At 47.6% G+C, this 19778-nt stretch overlaps 1 protein-coding gene across 2 annotated transcripts in view; it reads left to right on the forward strand.

The window, feature by feature from the left end:
• The window catches only part of fam13a (family with sequence similarity 13 member A), a 229421-nt gene that overhangs the window by 115770 nt on the left and 93873 nt on the right, over positions 1 to 19778 (forward strand). For both annotated transcript variants that reach the window (XM_078209062.1, XM_078209072.1), the window contains exon 7: positions 2307 to 2482. In XM_078209062.1, coding sequence (XP_078065188.1) covers positions 2307 to 2482 — 176 coding nt within the window. The remainder of the gene's footprint in view (positions 1 to 2306; positions 2483 to 19778) is intronic.

The following is a 19778-nucleotide window of genomic DNA, read 5'->3' on the forward strand; positions in this document are numbered from 1 at the left end:
CAACAACCTGTCCTGGTCCCCCCATGCCCGACACTATAGTTAAGAAAGCCCACCAACATCTCTACTTTCTCAGAAGACTTAAGGAAATTTGGCATGTCAGCTGCGACTCTTACCAACTTTTACAGATGCACCATAGAAAGCATTCTTTTCGGTTGCATCACAGCTTGGTATGGCCCCTGCTCTGCCCAAGACCATAAGAAACTACAAAGGGTTATGAACGTAGCCCAGTCCATCACGCAAACCAGTCTACCATCCATTGACTCTGTCTACACTTCCCACTGCCTCGGGAAAGCAGCCAGCATAATCAAGGACCCCACTCACCCTGAACATACTCGATTCCACCTTTCCCATTGGGAAAAAGATACAAAAGTCGGATCACGTACCAACCGACTCAAGAACAACTTCTTCTCCACTGGCATCAGACTTTTGAATGGACTTAACTTGCATTAAGTTGAATTTTCTCTACACCCTAGCTGTGACTGTAACATTACATTCTGCACCCTCTCCTTTCCTTCTTCCCTATGTACTCTATGAACAGTATGTTTTGTCTGTACTGTGTGCAAGAAACAATACTTTTCACTGCATACCAGTATATATGACAATAATAAATCAAATCAAATGGAGTGGTGTGTTATTCACGGTGTTCAAAATTACCAAGGATTCAGAGGGTAGATGCAGAGAGACTAGTTCCTCCAGTGGAGGAATCCAGAACAAGGGGGTAAGGCTTAAAATTGGAGACAGAGGGGGAGCGATTTGAATTTGCGGTTAAACTGGTGGAAACCACCATTGTTTTTTCAGTTGGAGTTCAGACTCGAATCTCCCACACTCTGCAATGCAGAGGTCACAATCGGGAATATCATTAAAAGCTTGGTGGGCAGGGCCTATTCACACCGGAGTTCGACAGTTCTGGAGCTCTGCTCATGCGCAGTGGCCCCAATCTGTCAATCTCCCTGTTTGCTGGCCAGCTCAAGAGTGCTGCCCCTCCCGCCTCCCCCCACGGCCCGATCACAGCCCGATCATGGCCCTCACGAGCATTTCCAGGCCAGCCTCGACACCCCCCCATCCCAGAACACCCTGATCTCCAGCAACCCCCCCCCCCCCCGGGGAGGCAGACCCCCCGCCCCGGCAGACCCCCCCCCCCCACCACAGGAGGCAGACCCCCCCGGCAGACCACCTCCCAGCTCACCCTGATCGCTGGCCTCCCTCCAGACCCGATCAATCCCAATGGCAGAGTGGCAGTGGGTCCCCCACCCCTACTGATCGCCTTTCGGCCCTGCACCTTTGGCACTGCTCCACGCCCAGTGGGCAGTGCCAAGGTGCCTCCTGGGCATGGGCACTTTGCCCCTTGGGAAGTGCCAGAGGGCACAGGCTGGCACTGCCAGGGTGCCCGCTGCCCAACACCTTGGGGGCCCTAATTGCTCCCCTTCACTCCAGTGGAGTCATCCCACTAGTTCCTCAAAAGTGGGGAGCTACTCGAAACCCGCTGGAGTGAAATTGTACTGGGGGGAGGGTGGGAGATGCTAGCGGGCCCGGAGATTTCAGTCCCAGGCCTGATAATGACATTTAAATAAGATTAAAATTACTTACCTGCTGGTCCCGCCAGTTTCCAGCGTGGTCCCGACCGCGCCAGATATCCGGAACTTCGAAACGCGCGTGTGCCATGAATGCATGTGCAAATCCCGCGAATTGGCCCACACGCGATTCTCCCGGCCCGTCCCGCCAAAAAATCAGAGGGTCGGAATGGGAGAATCACACACAGACTGTTTGGAAGTGAAATATCAGGAATCGTCGTTATCCACAAAGAGGGTAATGGAGCTCTGGAAGTCTCTCCCAGAAAGGCTGTGGATTTTTACTCTGCAGGAACTTGCAAGGGAGATCAATAGACTTTTATCAGGCAAGGCAAGGGTGTCAAAGGCGAGAGGTCTGACTGAACGGCAGAATGAATGGAGACTGTCCTGTTCCTGTTTCTAATCTTCTATTATTGAATTAGCAGGCAAAAAAAAACTGAACCAAAGCTCCAACATGTTTTCTGTTTCGAACTGGAGTGAGTTTCCTGGCTGACTCTCGATGAAACCTGCACAGATAATCTTCTTTCCCAGCACATTAAATTCAACAGCTGCATAATGCTGCGCAGTACCTTCTTAATCAGGATTTTGAAGTAGTATTTTCACAAAGGTCTGTCAAATTATCGAAGGAATGTTTGACCACGTTGTCTCTCTGGCCTGTGGGAGGGAGGGCGTCGGTTCAGGTACGAGCTGACTGGCTAATTCTGAATGGCTTTTTTTTTAATTGTCTCCCTGTTCTAGACCAGAAAGACAAGGCCCGAAAGCAGTCCCGGGGCTTTCCTCGTGCCGCAGCCCGAGTACTCGAGCGGGACTCCAGAATCAACCTGGAGACAACCCATCAAAGGCCTCAGGCAAGAAGAGATGGAGTCTTCCGAGGAGCTTGAGTCCAGTATAAAGGATCTGGAGATAAACAGCAGGTTAGTCCTCACATAAGCATCTTTCTGGGTCTTTTTTCACACTGTGTTTTCAGTTCAAGATGGGAGGTTTTGACCTTTAAACCATGTGGGTTTTCTGGGTGAAAGGGGCATTCTGTGCAAATGCTGACTTACCTTTCTATTCAGACAACATGGATGGAAATCTCTGGACTCGCTCGCCCTGTCCCGCCCTGCTGCTAGCAAGAACTTGGCGCTCAGCCAAATCTCCGTTCACTGCAGCGGGATCGGAGAACCCCGGCCGCAGGCGAGGTTGTAGAATTCCGGCCATTTGACTTTCCCCCCAAACACGCAAGGGCTGATCCCACCTTGCTGCACTCGTCACACCTGTAGGTAGGATTGTCAACTCTGATTCAATGTATTGCTGGAGGTCTCATCACATAATTTGCCCCCATGCTTCAACTATTAGTCAGCCAGCACATCCATCCTTGTGACTTACGGCCTTCTTACACCAATTATGAACCATAGAATCCCCACCGTGCAGAGGGAGGCTTAGGATAAGGGGTAACAAATTTAAAACAGAGTTGAGGAGAAACTGCTTCTCCCAAAGGGTTGTGAATCTGTGGAATTCGCTACCCCAAAGTGCGGTGGATGCTGGGACAGTGAGTAAATTTGAGGAGTTAGACAGATTTTTAATGGGTTGAAGGGTTACGGGAAGAAGGCAGGAAAATGGGGATGAGGAGCATATCAGCTATGATCGAATGGTGGAGTGGACTTGATGGGCCGAATGGCCTAATTCTGCTCCTATATATTATAAACTTATGAGGCCATTTGGCCCATAGAGCCTGCACCGACAACAATACCACCCAATCCCCATTACCCTGTCAGTCCCCCTGACATTAAGGAGCAGTTAGCATGGCCAATCAACATTACTGGAAATTGGAAAACAAAAAGATGCATTACCCTTCCCGGTTGATGCTTGACTGTTCGCCGAATAGCCTTTATTTCCTATTATTGATGCCTTTTTTTTTGGTAAAGAGAATTGTTCAAAGAAAAGGACAAAAGAAACAGTCTTTTTTTAATGTCCCGATACTGCACTGTCCTGGGGACTGATTTTCAATTCCGTGGAGACCATAGACTAATCCTGGAGTTTTGACAACCCTACCTGAAGGCCTGAGTTCACCCAATTGTGCATCCTTTCACTAAAGTTCTTTTCTGGCAGCCCTAGATTGTGAAATCACCCCTGAACTCTAACTGCATCTTATGTGAAAGTCCATCAAGCTAAATTATAATGTGAAAATGCAGAGGCAATTTCTTCCTTAGAAAGTCTTCTCTAAAGTTGTAAGTTTATTTATTAGTGTCACAAATAGTATTACATTAACACTGCAATGAAGTTACTGTGAAAATCCCCCATTCCGGCGTCTGTTCGGGTACACTGAGGGAGAATTTAGTACGCTCAACGCGCCTAACCAGCACGTCTTTCGGACTGTGGGAGGAAACCGGAGCACCTGGAGGAAACCCATGCAAACACGGGGAGAATGTGCAAACTCTGCACAGACAGTGACCCAAGCCAGGAATCGACAGCAGTGAGCTGTCTACGCTGCACCCGATGTGGTGTAGGTACACCCATGATGCTGTTAGGGAGGGAGTTCCAAGATTTTGCCCGAAGTGACAGTGAAAGGTGATATATTTCCAAGTCAGGATGATGAGTGGCTGGGAGGGTCTGCACCATGTGATGGAGGTCACAGATAAGGGTTCTGCTGTCAAAGGTGGCTTGCTTTTCTTCATTCATGGGATGTGGGCATCATTAGCTGGGCCAGAATTTATTGCCCATTCCTGAGGGCAATAATTTAAGCATTTCAGAGTCATTGCTGTGAGACAAGGTAAGGGTGGCAGGTTTCCTTCCCTAAAGGACATTTGCAAACCAGAAGAGTTTTTATGACAATCATAGAATCCCTACAGTGCAGAAGGAGGCCATTCAGCTCATCGAGTCTGCCCCGACTCTCGACAGAGTATTTTACCCAGGCCCTATACCTGTAAATCCATGTATTTACTGCCAATCCCCATAACCTACACATCTTGGGACATTAAGGTGCAATTTTAGTATGGCCAATCCACCTAACCTGCAAATCTTTGGAGTGTGGGAGGAAACCGGAGCACCCGGAGGAAACCCACGCAGGCACCGGGAGAACGTGCAAACTCCACACAGACAGTCACCCACAGGCGGAATGGAATCTGGGTCCCTGGCACTGTGAGGCAGAAGTGCCACCATGCCGCCCTCAATCGACAATGTTTTCATGGTCGTCATTAGACTTTTAATTCCAGTTTTTTATTGAATTTAAATTTCACCATCTGCCATGGTGGGATTTGAACCTGGGTCCCCAGAGTATTAGCCTGGTTCTCTGGATTACTAGTCCAGCGACAATACCACTGCGACACTACCTCCCTTTGCAGTAGATGGCCACACTGTCCCCGCTTTTGAGGCTGTGCACATAACCTTTTGATTGTTTTTCTGTTGCCGAGAGCTTTTACTGCATTTATCTGAAGCTGACCTAATTCACCCCCTGGTTGTGGAGGCATCCCTTCTTAAACAAGGTTCATAGCTCCTCGAAAGTGGAGTCACAGGTGGACAGAGTGATGAAGAGGGCATTCGGCATGCTTGGTTTCATTGGTCAGAACATTGAATACAGGAGTTGGGACGTCTTGTTGATGTTGTACAAGACATTGGTAAGGCCACACTTGGAATACTGTGTACAGTTCTGGTCACCCTATTATAGAAAGGATATTATTAAACTAGAAAGAGTAAGAAAAGATTTACTAGGACTTGATGTTTGAGTTATAAGGAGAGGCTGGATAGACTGCGATTGGGAGGCTTAGGGGTGATCTTATAGAGGTCTATAAAATAATGCGGGGCATAGATCAGCTAGATAGTCAATATCTTTTCCCAAAGGTAGGGGAGTCTTAAACTAGAGGGCATCGGTTTAAGGTGAGAGGGGAGAAATACAAAAGGGTCCAGGGGAGCAATTCTTTCACACAGAGGGTGGTGAGTATCTGGAACAAGCTGCCAGAGGTAGTAGTAGAGGCGGGAACAATTCTGTCTTTTAAAAAGCGTTTAGATAGTTACATGGGTAAGATGGCTAGAGAGGGATAAGGGCCCAACATGGGCAATTGGGACTAGCTTAGTGGTTAAAAAAAGGGGTGGCATAGACAAGTTGGACCGGAGGGCCTGTTTCCATGTTGTAAACCTCTATGACTATGACTCTAAATGCTGGCCTCCATCCACTTCCCTCCTTCTCTAAAACAAACCGCCCAGCCAAACCAGTCAACTTGGTACAGGTCCGAACTGGTCTTGGATACAGTAAAATGGAACTCCAGTTTGGACCAGTACCAGTCTATGATTCCTTTGACTGCAATCTACTGATTGCCCACCTCCTTGGCTGAGTGTTCAGTTCCAGATCTGCCCGTGGAGGGTTCTGGTCCAAGGTGAACGTAAAGTTGGTTCTTGCGCCGATACTCCAGTTATTTGGCAGTCACTTTTTCCCGTCCCACGCTCCCGGGTACATTATAACTGAGCTTACGGAGGAGAGATTGACACTGTACTGACTTACCCAAGGGCAAGCTGGGGCTTGTCGAGTGCCACCTTATTTTAATTCAAGTTTGCAAGTTCACTGTGTACTTGTCCACTGCATTTGTGCATAAATGAGTGATTAATATTTACCATCCACAGTGTGAGGAGCAGAGCGTGAATGCTTGTTTATTTCCGTGACTGCAGTAATGTAAAAGGCACCACAACAGCTGAAAGCTAAAAATAAAACGGCATTCCGAGCACTCAGACTTAACTGCGCCAACTTATCGCAGTGGAGGTCTCCAGTTCACTGTACATACTGGTGCGTGTCAGTGATAAAGTGACCACTTAATTATTCAAGCTAATTCTCCAGGTTTCTTGATGGTCAGTTTGGTGGATGCCCAACATCTGCCATGCAAGCTGTGGCGTTCGGCCACTGAGGGTCAGGTGACCCCGGGCACCGTTCCCCGCTTGACCACTTTCCCCCTCACACCTCCAACAACCTCCTGACCGGCGCTCAGGAGAAAAGCAATATCCTGAAGAATTCAGCTTCAAGATGAACACCATCATCATCTCGCACCAGATTAGCTGCCTTTATACAAGGCAGCAAACCTCTTTGTACCAAGAATGTTGAGCTGGGAACCCAGTGCACTGTTATTGACGCACTGTGTATGCCAGTTATTCGGAATAAAAACACCATCAGACTTGCGCTTAGCTAAACAATACTGGTAAGAAATAATTCAGGACGGTTGCCATTTAATAAATAGTTCCTTTCAATTAGCTATCACAGATATATGCTTAGGTGGCACAGTGGGTAGCACTGCCGCCTCACAGCGCCAGGGACCCGGGTTTGATTCCCAGCTTGGACCACTGTCTGTGCGGAGTCTGTACGTTCTCCCCATGTCTGCGTGGGTTTCCTCTGGGTGCTCTGGTTTCCTCCCACAGTCTGAAAGGTGTGCTGGTTAGGTGCATTGGGCCGTGCTAAATTCTCCTTCAGTGTACCCGAACAGGCGCCAGAGTGTGGCGACGAGGGGATTTTCACAGTAACTTCATTGCAGTGTTAATGAAAGCCTACTTGTGACACTAATAAATAAACTTAAACTACTAAAGATGGCAGCATCTGTATTTACCAATCTTAATGTTTTAGACCTCATGGGCCAGATTTTCATAGACTGGGCAGGCATCGCGAGACAGATTAATTTCCATGTCATGCACCTGCCCCTGATAGGAACCCGGAAGTAGTTGCAATTTTGGTTGTGGTGGGAGTCTAATTGGTGTTGGGTCAGGAACCAATTAGCAGCCGGAGGATAATGGGGAGTAGAAGTGGATCAAGAAGGAAGCGGGGTACGTTCGACACTCAGAGAGTGATGCTAATGTGGAATTGACCATAGGGAGTGGTTGAAGTGAATAGTATCGATGCATGTAAGGGAAAAAGGGGATAGAGACTGATAAAATTGGAGGAGGACTGGGAGGAGGCTTGAGTAGAGCACAAACACTACGGCACTGGTTGGGTCCAATGACCTTTCCTGTTGCTGCATTTTAATTCTCTGGAATATTTTGAGTGACCATTTTTCATTGCAGAGGGTTAAGATCCCAGTAAAACATCTGATGCGATTTTGAATGTGCTGGAGCTGATTGAATCAGTTGGATGGGTTTAGGCTTCTGGTTTTCTCTGACACGGCCATCCTGAGTGAGTCCTCTAATAGCAGTTTTTCTTTGGTGACACCGAGAGGGATTGAACAACCCTTTGCAGTCACCAACTTTGCCTGTTCCCAAGATAACACACCACCACTGAGTCAAGACACTAACATCACTGCAACTAATTCTCTGGTTTTCCAATGGACCATTTTTCAAATATTTATTTTGTGTGTGTATGTGTGTGAGTGTATCTGTATGTATGTGTTTCAGTGTGTGTGTATCTATTTAATTGTCTATGTGTGTATTTGTTTGCATGTATGTATCTGTGTTGGTGTGTGTGTGTCTGTGTTTGTGTGTATGTGTCTGTGTTGGTGTGTGTGTATCTTCTAGGTATCTATTTCAGAGTGTGTATATTTATTTAGTTGTCTATATGTGTATTTGTTCCTGTGTGTGTATATGTGTGTATCTGTATGTATGTGTTTCAGTGTGTATTTATTTAATTGTCTGTGTGTGTATTTGTTTGTGTGTGTGTATCTGTGTATGGTCCTGATTTTACCATTTTGATTCTAAGTGCTGAATCTGGGCGCAATTCAGATCCGACTTGGAAATCTGCTTTCAGGCGCCCCCATACGCACTTAGCCTGAAAAAAAAATCCCGGGTCTGAATCGCGCTGTGGGCGGGGCTTATCGCGCCCGAGACGATCAGAGCTCTGAACTACGCATGCGCAGTGAGAACAAAAATTGAAAAACGTGCCGCTGTCACATCGCTCCCGGGCCGCAAAAAGCAGATAAAGCGGCCCGGGAGCGATGGTCCCCACAGACATCACCCCCACCCCCTACAACATAACTTTCCCCCTTATCCACCCACTCCCCCCCCCTCGTGCTACCCAGATCGACCACGACCCCCTGCCCAACTTCCCCCCCCCCCACTGATTGCCCGCAGAGTGGCAGTGGACCCCCCTGCCCCCCCCTCCCCCCCCCCTGCCACCAGAGATACATCTGACCCGCCTCGTCCTCCCTCTCCCCCCCCACCAGAGAATGATCGGGCCATTCCCCCCCCCCACCGCCACCAGACGACAATCTGGCCTCCCTCTGCCCTGCCTACCCCCCCCCCCCACCCCCCCCCCCCCCCCCCCCCCCCCAATCCACCAGAGAATGATCTGACCCGCCTCCTCCTCCCCACCCCCACTAGAAAATGATCAGGCCTCCCTTCTCCTGTCGCCCCCCCTCCCTGCCCTCCCCCACCAGAGAATGATCTGACCTGCCTCCCTCCCCCCCTCCACCACCGATCTGAGTCAGAGAGTTGTTGGAAGCTCTGAACTTACCTCTTTAGAAGCTGGACACCCAAAACAGACCTTTTGCCGAGCAGGTCTGTTTCGCGCCGAATCTGGACGGGCGAACGCGATGGCAAAGGGGGAAATGCTGATAAAGTTGGGCGGGCAGCTCATTAATTCAGTTTAAATGCATGCAAATGCCTCCGTAAAATGGGCATCTGCACGGACGCGGGCGTGGATCGCGTTAATGGCCTCACGCCCGACATCACCACGTTTTCGCACCTGAAAACGGATGCAACGCAATGGTAAAATCGGGCCCTATGTGTATGTATCTGTGTGTGTATCTGTGTGTGTATCTGTGTGTGTATCTGTATGTGTTTCAGTATGTGTATCTGTGTGTGTATCTGTGTGTGTATCTGTATGTGTATCTGTGTGTGTAACTGTGTGTGTATCTGTGTGTGTATCTGTGTGTGTATCTGTATGTGTTTCAGTGTGTGTGCGTATTTATTTAGTTGTCAATGTGTGTATTTGTTGTGTGTGCTTTTCAGTACATGTAGTTTTATTTGGAGCTGGTGTACTTGGTCACCACCTTTGTCCCCTCTGACACGGCCTGCTTGGCCAGTCCCCTGGTCAGCAGCAGGTACACGGCGGTCTAGATCTCCCCGGAGCTGATGGCGCTGCGCTTGTTGCAATGGGCTAGTCTAGAAGCCTCGCCCGCGTTCTGATGAGGCGGTCCCGTCCCTCAAACCTCATTCTCCCAGCAGTTGCTGTCCTCCTGAGTGTTTCCAGAACCTTCTACTTGTGCCCCTTTTTTAGCTTCAAAGTGAGATAAGATCCTCCCAGCAAATTTAATTTATTTCCTTATTAAAATTCACCAAAAGCAACAAAATGATCCAAGACTAGCCTGGGAATAATGGGAAAAGTGAGCTTGTTCATAATTTTAATTGAGTTTGATGTCCAACAGTCCCTGATCTCCACACTCTGTTCCTCTGCAACACCAGAAACAAATTAAAAATGACTCCCACTTTGCCTAACCTTTGGAGTTGTCAGCTTTCGGTTAAGTTGATGCTTGTTCTGTGCATAACACAGTCTGACAAAAGTTGTTCTAAGACTGCGCCAGTGTGAGTTAGTTGACTGAACCATCGACAAATATAGCTTAAGTCTAAGTATAGAAAACTGCCATCCTGGAAAGGTTTTTGCATCAAGTTGAGTTATGTTTGTGAAAGAATTAAATATCAACTCACCTTTTTTTTAACTTTACTTTTCCCCAAAGTAAGTTGCCTTTTTGGAATAAAAGCAAATTACTGCAGATGCTGGAATCTGAAACCAAAAGAGGAAATGCTGGAAAATCTCAGCAGGTCTGGCAGCATCTGTAAGGAGAGAAAATCTTTGACAAAGGGTCAGCTGGACTTGAAACATCAGCTCTTTTCTCTCCTCACAGATGCTGCCAGACCTGCTGAGATTTTCCAGCATTTTCTCTTTTGGTTCCCTTTGGAACATGGAGTTTGTGAAATACTCTTGAATTCCATTGTTAGACAGGAACAGTCATTTCCAAACTTGGATTCTCAGAATTATGGACAGGATTTTCCAATCCCACCCGCCCCCAAGACCGGAAATTCCCACCCGAGGTCAACGGATCTTTCACTGGTCCGTCAAATTGTCCGTCCCACCTGTGACGATTCCCGCAACAGGTGGGACCGGAGGATTTAGGCCTGTATTTTTTTCTGGAGGTAAAATTGATTCTGGTCACCGGATGTTATCCAACGATAACTGACTCCACTCTCGTTAAACTGCCAACAGGTCCAAGACTCAGCTGCTGTTATTATCTTATATATTAAGTCCCACTCATCCATCATTCACATCTCTGCTAACCTATATTACCTTCTATTCGTGTAAAGGATTGAGTTTCAAATCCCTCCATGGTCTTGTTTGTATGATCTCTGTAACCTTCTCCATCCATCACCACTGTACTCAACGACCTAGATTGGTTCCCAGTCCAGTCAGGGGAGGTGATGGCCTAGTGGTGTTATCGTGAGACTATTAATCCAGAAACTCAGCTAATGTTCTGTGGACCTGGGTTCGAATCCTGCCACAGCAGATGGTGAAATGTGAATTCAATTTTTAAAAACCTGGAATTAAGAATCGACTGATGACCATGAAACCATTGTCGATTATCAGAAAAACACATTTTATTCACTAATATCCTTTAGAGAAGGAAATCTGCCGTCCTTACCCGATCTGGCCTACATGTGACTCCAGAGCCACAGCAATGTGGTTGACTCTCAACTGCCCTCTGAACAAGGCCAAACAAGGGATGGGCAATAAATGCTGGCCGGCCAGTGACGCCCATGTCCCATGCATTAAACAAAAGGTAATAACAACATAAGAGCTAGGAGCAGGAGTAGGCCATCTGGCCCTTTGAGCCTGCTCCGCATTCAATAAGATCCTGGCTGATCTTTTTGTGGATTCAGCTTCAATTCCCCACCCTCTCACCATAACCCTTAATTCCTGCATTAAATTCTCACTGTGGCATTCAGGCACTCTGTGGCCTCACTCCTCCCTAGCTCTGTAACTATTCTAGCTCTCGATCGATATCGTGGGACGGCACGGTGGCGCAGTGGTTAACACTGCTGCCTCACAGCGCCAGGGGCCAAGCTTCGATTCCTGGCTTGGGTCACTGTCTGTGCAGAGTTTGCACGTTCTCCCCGTGTCTGTGTGGGTTTCTTTCGGGTGCTCTGGTTTCCTCCCACAGTCCAAAGAACGTGCTAGTTTGGTGCATTGGCCATGCTAAATTCTCCCTCACTGTCCCCGAATAGGCCCCTGAGTGTGGCGACTAGGGGATTTTCACAGTAACTTCATTGCAGTGTTAATGTAAGCCTACTTGTGACACTAATAAATAAACTTTGCTTTACTTTACTTCACTCTGCAGCCATTAAAAAACCTCTGGGCCTTTTCAACTCTGAACTCTCATGCAACCCTCAGGCTCCACCTTCGGTGGTCATGCCTTCACCCAGCCAGACCCAAGCTTTGGAATTCTCTCCCCAAACCTCTCCATTGCTCCGCCTCTCAGACCCTCATTAATACTTAGCACTTGGCCCTCTGACTGAGCCATTAGTCCCTTGTGCTGGCAACTCCTTCTTTGTCTCAGTTTCAACCTTTACCTGGGCAGCACGGTGGCACAGTGGTTAGCACTGCTGCCTCACAGCACCAGGGACCCAGGTTCGATTCCCGGCTTGGGTCACTGTCTGTGTGGAGTCTGCACGTTCTCCCCGTGTCTGCGTGGGTTTCCTCCGGGTGCTCCGGTTTCCTCCCACAGTTCAAAGATGTGTGGGTTAAGTGGATTGGCCATGCTAAATTGCACCTTAGTGTCAGGGGACTAGCTAGGGTAAATGTATGGGGTTATGAGGATAGGACATGGGTGGGATTGTGGTCGGTGCAAACTCGATGGGCCGAATGGCCTCCTTCTGCACTGTAGGATTCTACGATTCATCTGATTCCAGTGCTGTAAAGCTCAGGGGGATGTTTCCCGACATTGAAGATTCTATATAAATGCAACACGCACACACCTCTTAACTCTTACTTTAGTGTATTGTTCACCCATCCCTGGCTTATTATGAGTGGCAACACCTTCAGCCCCCTCACCTCGACTCTCTGGAGCCCCCTCGATAAACCTCTCGACCCCTGCTTCTCTCCTCACCTGAAGGTTTTTCCCTAATGATAAAGCAAATGTAGGTAGATTCCGGGGATGAAAGGGTTGCCGTATGAGGGGAGGTTAAACAGTTTGGGCTTATACTCACTGGAGTTTAGAAGAATGAGAGGGGATCTGATCGAGGTATGTTTTAAAAGAGATTGATAAAGTAAATGTATCCCAAATGTTTCCTCTTATGGGGCAATCTCGAACAAAGGGTCACAGGTATAGATTGAGAGGCGGTAGATTTAAAACTGAGATGAGGAACTACTCCTCACAGAGGGTGGTGAATTTGTGGAACTCGCTGCCCCATAGCGCGGTGGAGTCTGAATCATTGAATGGTTTCAAGAAGGAGATGGATATATTTCTAATAAAAAAAGGGAGAAGGGGATATGGGTCACAGGTGGGGAGGTGGATTTGAGACCAGGGAGAGATCAGCCAGGATCTGATTGAATGGCAGAGCAGGCTGGAAGGGCTGAATTTGCCCACTTCTGCTCCTAATTCCTATGTTCTATCTTGACGTACACTAACATCAGAGTCGTAGGGTCTGTGTGTGTATGTGTGTGTGTATGTGTGTGTGTCTGTCTGTGTCCGTGTGTGTTTGTAGTGTGTAGCAGTGCGGGCAGTATAACAACAACTTTCACTTATGTAGCACCTTCTGAAAACCCATTTTTCCAGCCTATCCCTCCACGATGGCCTGTCATCCACTGCTCCCTCAGTTTCTGTTTGCTCCTTCCCTATCCATGAGGTGCTGTGAGGCTTTCTTTAACTTGGAGCTTCTTCAAAGCTGCCGTGAAATGTTGCTGTTTTAACTGGAGGAAAATGAGATTGCAAAAGCCCTTTTTCAAAAATGGTATTGACTTTGGTAAACATTCCTTCAAGGTATTTTCTTATATGCATGGCTTGAGAAAAATCAATCGTTGCTATGAGATGCAGTTACAATTCCATTGCCAATGAAAATAGGGAGGGGGGGCGTTATTACTGAAAATGTCAGGAGTACTGAGATACTACCCTGCCCAAACATATTGTGAATTATTCTTTTGTCCCTGACTGTTTTGTAAACCAGATTAGTGGTTACAGCAGGTTAATGATTGACACTTACTGCCAGTGAATCAAGCAAGTCGAAATTAGTCTTGCCCTTTATCCTCTGAGCTGCTTTTAAAAGACATGTTTACTGCACTCACAGACTCTCTGAATCCTGGCTATCATAGCAATACAGCAAACCAATCAGGGTTCCTGCAGTTCAGAAATCTTTTAGATTACCAGAAGTAAAAATACAATATTGGGTCAAGATTCCAGATTTTAAGATACTCACAATATTTGGTTTGATTTATTATTATCACATGTATTGTTTCTTGCGTGCCATACAGACAAAGCATATTGTTCCCAGAGTACATAAGGGAGAAGGAAAGGAGAGGGTGCAGAATATAATGTTACAGTCATAGCAAGGGTGCACAGAAAGATCAGCTTAATATAAGGTAGGTCCACTCAAAAGTCTGACGACAGCAGGAAAGAAGCTGTTCTTGAGTCGGTTGGTACGTGATCTCAGACTTTTGTATCTTTTTCCCGACGAGAGAAGGTGGAAGAGATGATGTCCGGGGTGCGTGGGGTCCTTGATTATGCTGGCTGCTTTTCCGAGGCAGCGGGAAGTGTAGACAGAGTCAATGGATGGGAGGCTGGTTTGAGTGATGGATTGGGCTACGTTCACAACCCTTTGTAATTTCTTGAAGAGATATCAGGAAGGTTTGTAGAACTTCCCTCACATGACAAATTCTTTGTCACAAGCCACTATTGATGAGGGTTCCATACATTCTTAAGTTGTTTTGAACAAAATGGATTATTGAAGTGCATAGTGAGTGAGCAAGGGGAGTTAGTCTTCCCCCCCCCCCCCCCCCCCCCCGCACCACTCCCCTCCTGTTTAACTGGGGTGTGAATTAGGGGCATGGGGAGTTGAGTGGGTGGGTTACCCAATCCTCCCAGATTGTGATCCCCCAGAGATTTGCATGGCCGGTACTGATGGGAGTAACGTCAGCGTCGGTGGAGAAGTGGTGGGCACTGGGGGAGGGATGGATGTGGGGAGGGGTCAACAGGAAAGCAGCGGCGGGGGGGGGGGGGGGGGGGGTGTTCAGGCTGTGCAAACAAATGGAATCTTGGCATTTATTGCTGAAGGAATAGAGTATAAAAGTAGTGAAATCTTGCTGCTGCTGGACAAAGCATTAGTGATACAGCCTTTTGAATATTATGTACAGTCTTTGTCCCCTTACTTGAGGAGGGGTGTAGTTGCATTGGAGGCAGTTCAGAGGAGGTTCACCAGATTGATTCCACAGATGGGGCTGTTTGTCTCACGAAGAGAGATTGGGCAGTTTAGGCCCATTCTCCCAGGAGTTTAGAAGATCGAGGGGCGATCTAGTTGAGATGTACAAGGTGATGAGGGGATTGACAAAGTTGACGTGGAGAGGATGTTTCCTCTTGGGGGGGCAATCTAGTACAAGAGGTCATAGTTTTAGGGTAAGGGGAGGCAGATTTAAAACAGAGCTGAGGAGAAATGACTTCTCCCAAAGGATCATGAGTCTGTGGAATTCACTACCCCAGAGTGCGATGAATACCGGGACATTGAGTCAATTGAAGGAAGAGTTGGGTAGATTTTTAATGGGTTTGAAGGGCTGTGGGGAACGGGCAGGTAAGTGGAGTTGAGGCCAAGATGAGATCAGTCATGACCGTATTAAATGGCGGAGCAGACGCGAGAGGCTGAATGGCCTACTCCAGTTCCTGGCTCTTATGTTCTTATGTCCTAGAATTTGAAAATGATTTTTCCAGTCTACACCCAGTTCCCTTTATGAAAGTTATTGTTGGAATCTGCTCCAACTTTCCCTTCAGAAAGTAACCACGTGCTGTTGTGTGAGAGAGAGAGACACCAGTCTATTCCCATCAGCTGTTTAATAATCACAAACAACGGCCTTCACACGCCCACAACAGGATGCAGAGAGCGAACTTTAGTCCTGGGATGGGTACAGCAGAGTTTGCCGTCACAGCGCGATCAGACTGTCTATGACCGGACACAATTGAGCTATAAATTACCATCACTGTAAATGGATACAGCAACTTCAGATCTTATCTCACGGGAAGAGGTGGTTGTCAGACCTTGACTTTGTTGTTTAAGCAAAGCGAAGCACTAATAACACCACACCCGATTTTCTTGCAAACAAAATATTTGAACGTGCAGGATCTCATTGGCTGGCAACAAAAGCAATGCTGACCTGGATGTTAGCTCCCTCGGGTGGCACAGTAGCACAGTGGTTAGCACTCCTGCGTCACAGTTCCAGGGACCTGGGTTCGAATCCCGGCTCGGGTCACTGTCTGTGTGGAGTTTGCACATTCTCCCTGTGTCTGCGTGGGTTTCCTCCGGGTGCTCCGGTTTCCTCCCACAGTCCAAAGATGTGCGGGCTAGGTTGATTGGCCATGCTAAATTGTCCCTTAGTGTCCCGGGATGCAAAGGTTAGAGGGATTAGTGGGTAAATATGTAGGGATATGGGGGTAGGGCCTGGGTGGGATTGTGGTTGGTGCAGACTCGATGGGCCGAATGGCCTCTTTCTGCACTGTAGGATTCTAAGATTCTATGAAAACAGTCGGCAATGAAACACCATTTTAACCTCTAAATTGGAGTCAGGCAGAGGATACTCTTTGTACAAAGCGCACGCTGGGTAAATTCTGAGGTGTGCCTTGTGCCCTGGTCTTTGCTGCATGCAAACGTCTGCGGTTTTGAAGAGCGGACTAAAATGTGCAGCGAGTTCTTTAACTCTCAGTTCGGCAGGGTTGATGTCCTGAGCTAGTATGTGGGTTTGGAATGGGTGGCAGAGGTTGCCCAGTCTGCCAGCCATGCTAACCTGCGATTGCGCAGTCAATGTACACCCAGAAGTGCCCTAGAATGGACGGTTGATTGACTCTGGAGTCCTGTTTGCAGCACAGACTCTTCCGGAACTCTGAGGAGAGTTTCCAGCTGTTCATGTTTCGTCCATTTCAACGTCTAGAAATCCTTTGGAAAGAAAGTCACGCAGCACCACGACATCAGCAGAATGGCAGCGTACAACACGGTAAAGATTATGCCCTTATAAAAGAATAGGACAGATTATGGGGTAGATATCTGTGCAAATAAGCTCTCAGCAGGGGTAGCACAGTGGTTAGCACCGCTGCCTCACGGCTCCAGGGACCCAGATTCAATTCCAGCTCTGGGTGACCGTCTGAAGTCTGCACGTTCTCCTTGTGTCTGTGTGGGTTTCCTCCGGGTGCCCTGGTTTCCTCCCACACTCCAAAGATGTGCGGATTAGATGGATTGGCCATGCTAAATTAGTGTACAAAGTTGTGCTGGTTAGATGAATTAGCCGCAGTAAATGGGTGGGGTTAGAGGGACAGGGCAGATGTTTGGGCCTGGGTGGATGTTCTTTCGAAGAATCATTGCAGATTTGATGGGTCGAATAGCCTCCTCTTCACTGTAGGGATTCCATGATTCAAGCTTCCATCAGCTAATCGATCAAAAATTCCAGAGCATTTACCAGAAAATATGTTTGTGCAGGGAATGTCCTATAACCGAACCTTCAGGTTTGGATCCATCAAGAGTTGGCATATCATCCCACCATGCTTTTCAGCGCGCGTGCAGCATGGCGCCAATCTCAACAACATCAATGTGCATTCATGTAGCACCTTTAATATGGAAAAACACCCCAAAGCACTTCACAGGACTATGATCAAAGTTTGACACTCACCACATGAGGAGACAGTAGGGTTGATAGTCAGAAACTTGTTCAACGCGGTGGGTTTTGGGGAATATCTTATAGGAGGAGAAAGAGTTTAGAGAGAAGGAAGTTCAGGGAGGAAATATCACAGCTTCGGGCCACGAAAGCAGAAGATATGACCATCAATGGCAGAGCGATTAAAATCAGATCTGAGCGGTCAGGAAGTAAGACCTCTCCCAGCTTTCACCATCTGTTAAACATCAGCCACCATTTTCAGCCCTCTGCGTTGCTTCTTTGTCACTATTGGTCTCTACTCTTTGGTTTTGACACTCACTCTTTGCCCTGATGTCAGGCACAGTTCAGTGGACAATGTTCTTGCCTCTCTGAACTATTGGAGTTGTTATCAATTCATAGAAACCCTACAGAGCTGAAGGAACCATTCGGCCCATCCTGCACCGACAATCCCTCCCAGGCCCTATCCCCACAACCCCACGTATTTACCCTGCTAGTCCCCCTGATACGAAGGGGCAATTTAGCGTGGCCAATCCACCTAACCCACACATCTTTGGACTGTGGGAGGAAACCGGGACACCCGGGGAAAACCCACGCAGACACGGGGAGTATGTGCAAACTCCACACAGACAGTCACCCAAGGCCGGAACTGAACCCGGGCCCCTGACGCTGTGAGGCAGCAGTGCTCACCACTGTGCCACCGAGCTGTCCATTGGATGGGACATCATACTAAGACCTCGTGCACCTTCTCATGTGAACATAAAAGATCGAGATCTCTATTTGAAGAGAACATGGGACCAATATTTATCACTCAACCGTTATCGCTAAAGCGGGTTATCTTCTCACTTATCTCGGATTTTTATGGGACCTTGCTATGCACAAGTTAGCTGGCACATTTCCCACATTACCATGGTAACCACACGTCAGAAGTACCCCATTGGTTGTAAAGGACTTTAGAATGTCCTAAGTTCATGAAAGTTGCATTATGAAAACAATAACAACAGAAAATTCTGGAGATATTCAGCAGGTTTGATGGCATCTGTGGAGAGAGAAAGAGAGTGAAAGACCACAGACTGAAAGGTTAACTGTTTCCCACTCCACAGATGCAGCCCGCCCTGCTGGGTATTTCTAGATTTCCCGTTTTTTTTACTTCAGCACCCCTGGTATTTTGCCTTTGCATTATAAATCCAAGTTTGTTCCCATTTTCGCTCTGTATATAATTTGACATTTTCTTATTCATTCGTGGGACATGGGTGTCACTGGCTGGCCAGCATTTATTGCCTATCCCTAGCTGCCCTTGTTCAGAGGGCAGTTGAGAGTCAACCACATTGCTGTGGATCTGGAGTCACCTGTAGGCCAGACAAGGTATGGACAGCAGATTTTCTTCCCTGAAGGACATTAGTGAACCAGATGAGTTTTTCCGGCAATGGTTTCATGGTCATCAGGAGATTCTTAATTCCAGATATTTTTTATTGAATTCAAATTCCACCATCTGCCGTGGCGGGATTCGAACCCGGGTCCCCAGAACATTGGCTGAGTTTCTGGAGTAATAGTCTAGCGATAATACCACTAGGTCATCGCCTCTCAAACCTTGGAGAATACCATGCAGTTTACAGTTTCCTGATCACTACATATTATCCCTCCCAGAGGAAAACTGACCTGAAGTTCAGGGAACATTCCGGACTGGGTGCTCACTTCGAGAGAAAGTGCCTGCAAGGCCAGGATTTTCATCGTGGAGGCTAGTGTCAGACCAGGCGACCCAGAAAAAAGGCAGGAGCTGCCAGATGAGGGGGGTCAGGCTATTTATTAGGCCCACCTCAGTGCTGTTGAACTTGTCCCAGTCATGTTAAAACAGAAAGGTCCTCTGGTCTTCACCTCTCACACCCTTTCACACCTCCCCAACATATTTCCCATCCTCCATTCGTGCCACCGAATGCCCCACGCTCATCCCCTACAGCCCCTCATGATCCCATGCCAAGATGTGCCCCCACAAATAACCCCAATGACCCTTCATGCCAAGGTATACCAGCTGAACTGTGGCGGTTCAAGAAGGTGGCTAACCACCACCTTGTCAGGGGCAACGAAGGTTGTGCAAAGAATGCTGGCCCAGCTAGTGATGCCCACGTCCCAGGAACAGATGATAACATTGTTGCTTGGACAGTACATACTTCTGAGCATGTTTGAACAAATTGTTCAGCAAACTGTACAGGGTGAGGTTAATGGGGCTGATACATTTCCTCTTGATGGCAGGAGTTAAGCTGAAACATTCAAGATAGCTTGTGTTTAAACAGCACCTTTAACGTAATAAGGTGTCTCGTGGGACGTCACGGGGACATTATTAAACAAATTCTGACACCAAGCCACATCAGGAGATATTAGGATAGATTTTGATTTGATTTGATTTGTCACATGAATTAGTATACAGTGAAAAGTAT

This window comes from Mustelus asterias, chromosome 1, assembly GCF_964213995.1.
Source record: "Mustelus asterias chromosome 1, sMusAst1.hap1.1, whole genome shotgun sequence".
Taxonomy (NCBI): Eukaryota; Metazoa; Chordata; class Chondrichthyes; order Carcharhiniformes; family Triakidae; genus Mustelus; species Mustelus asterias.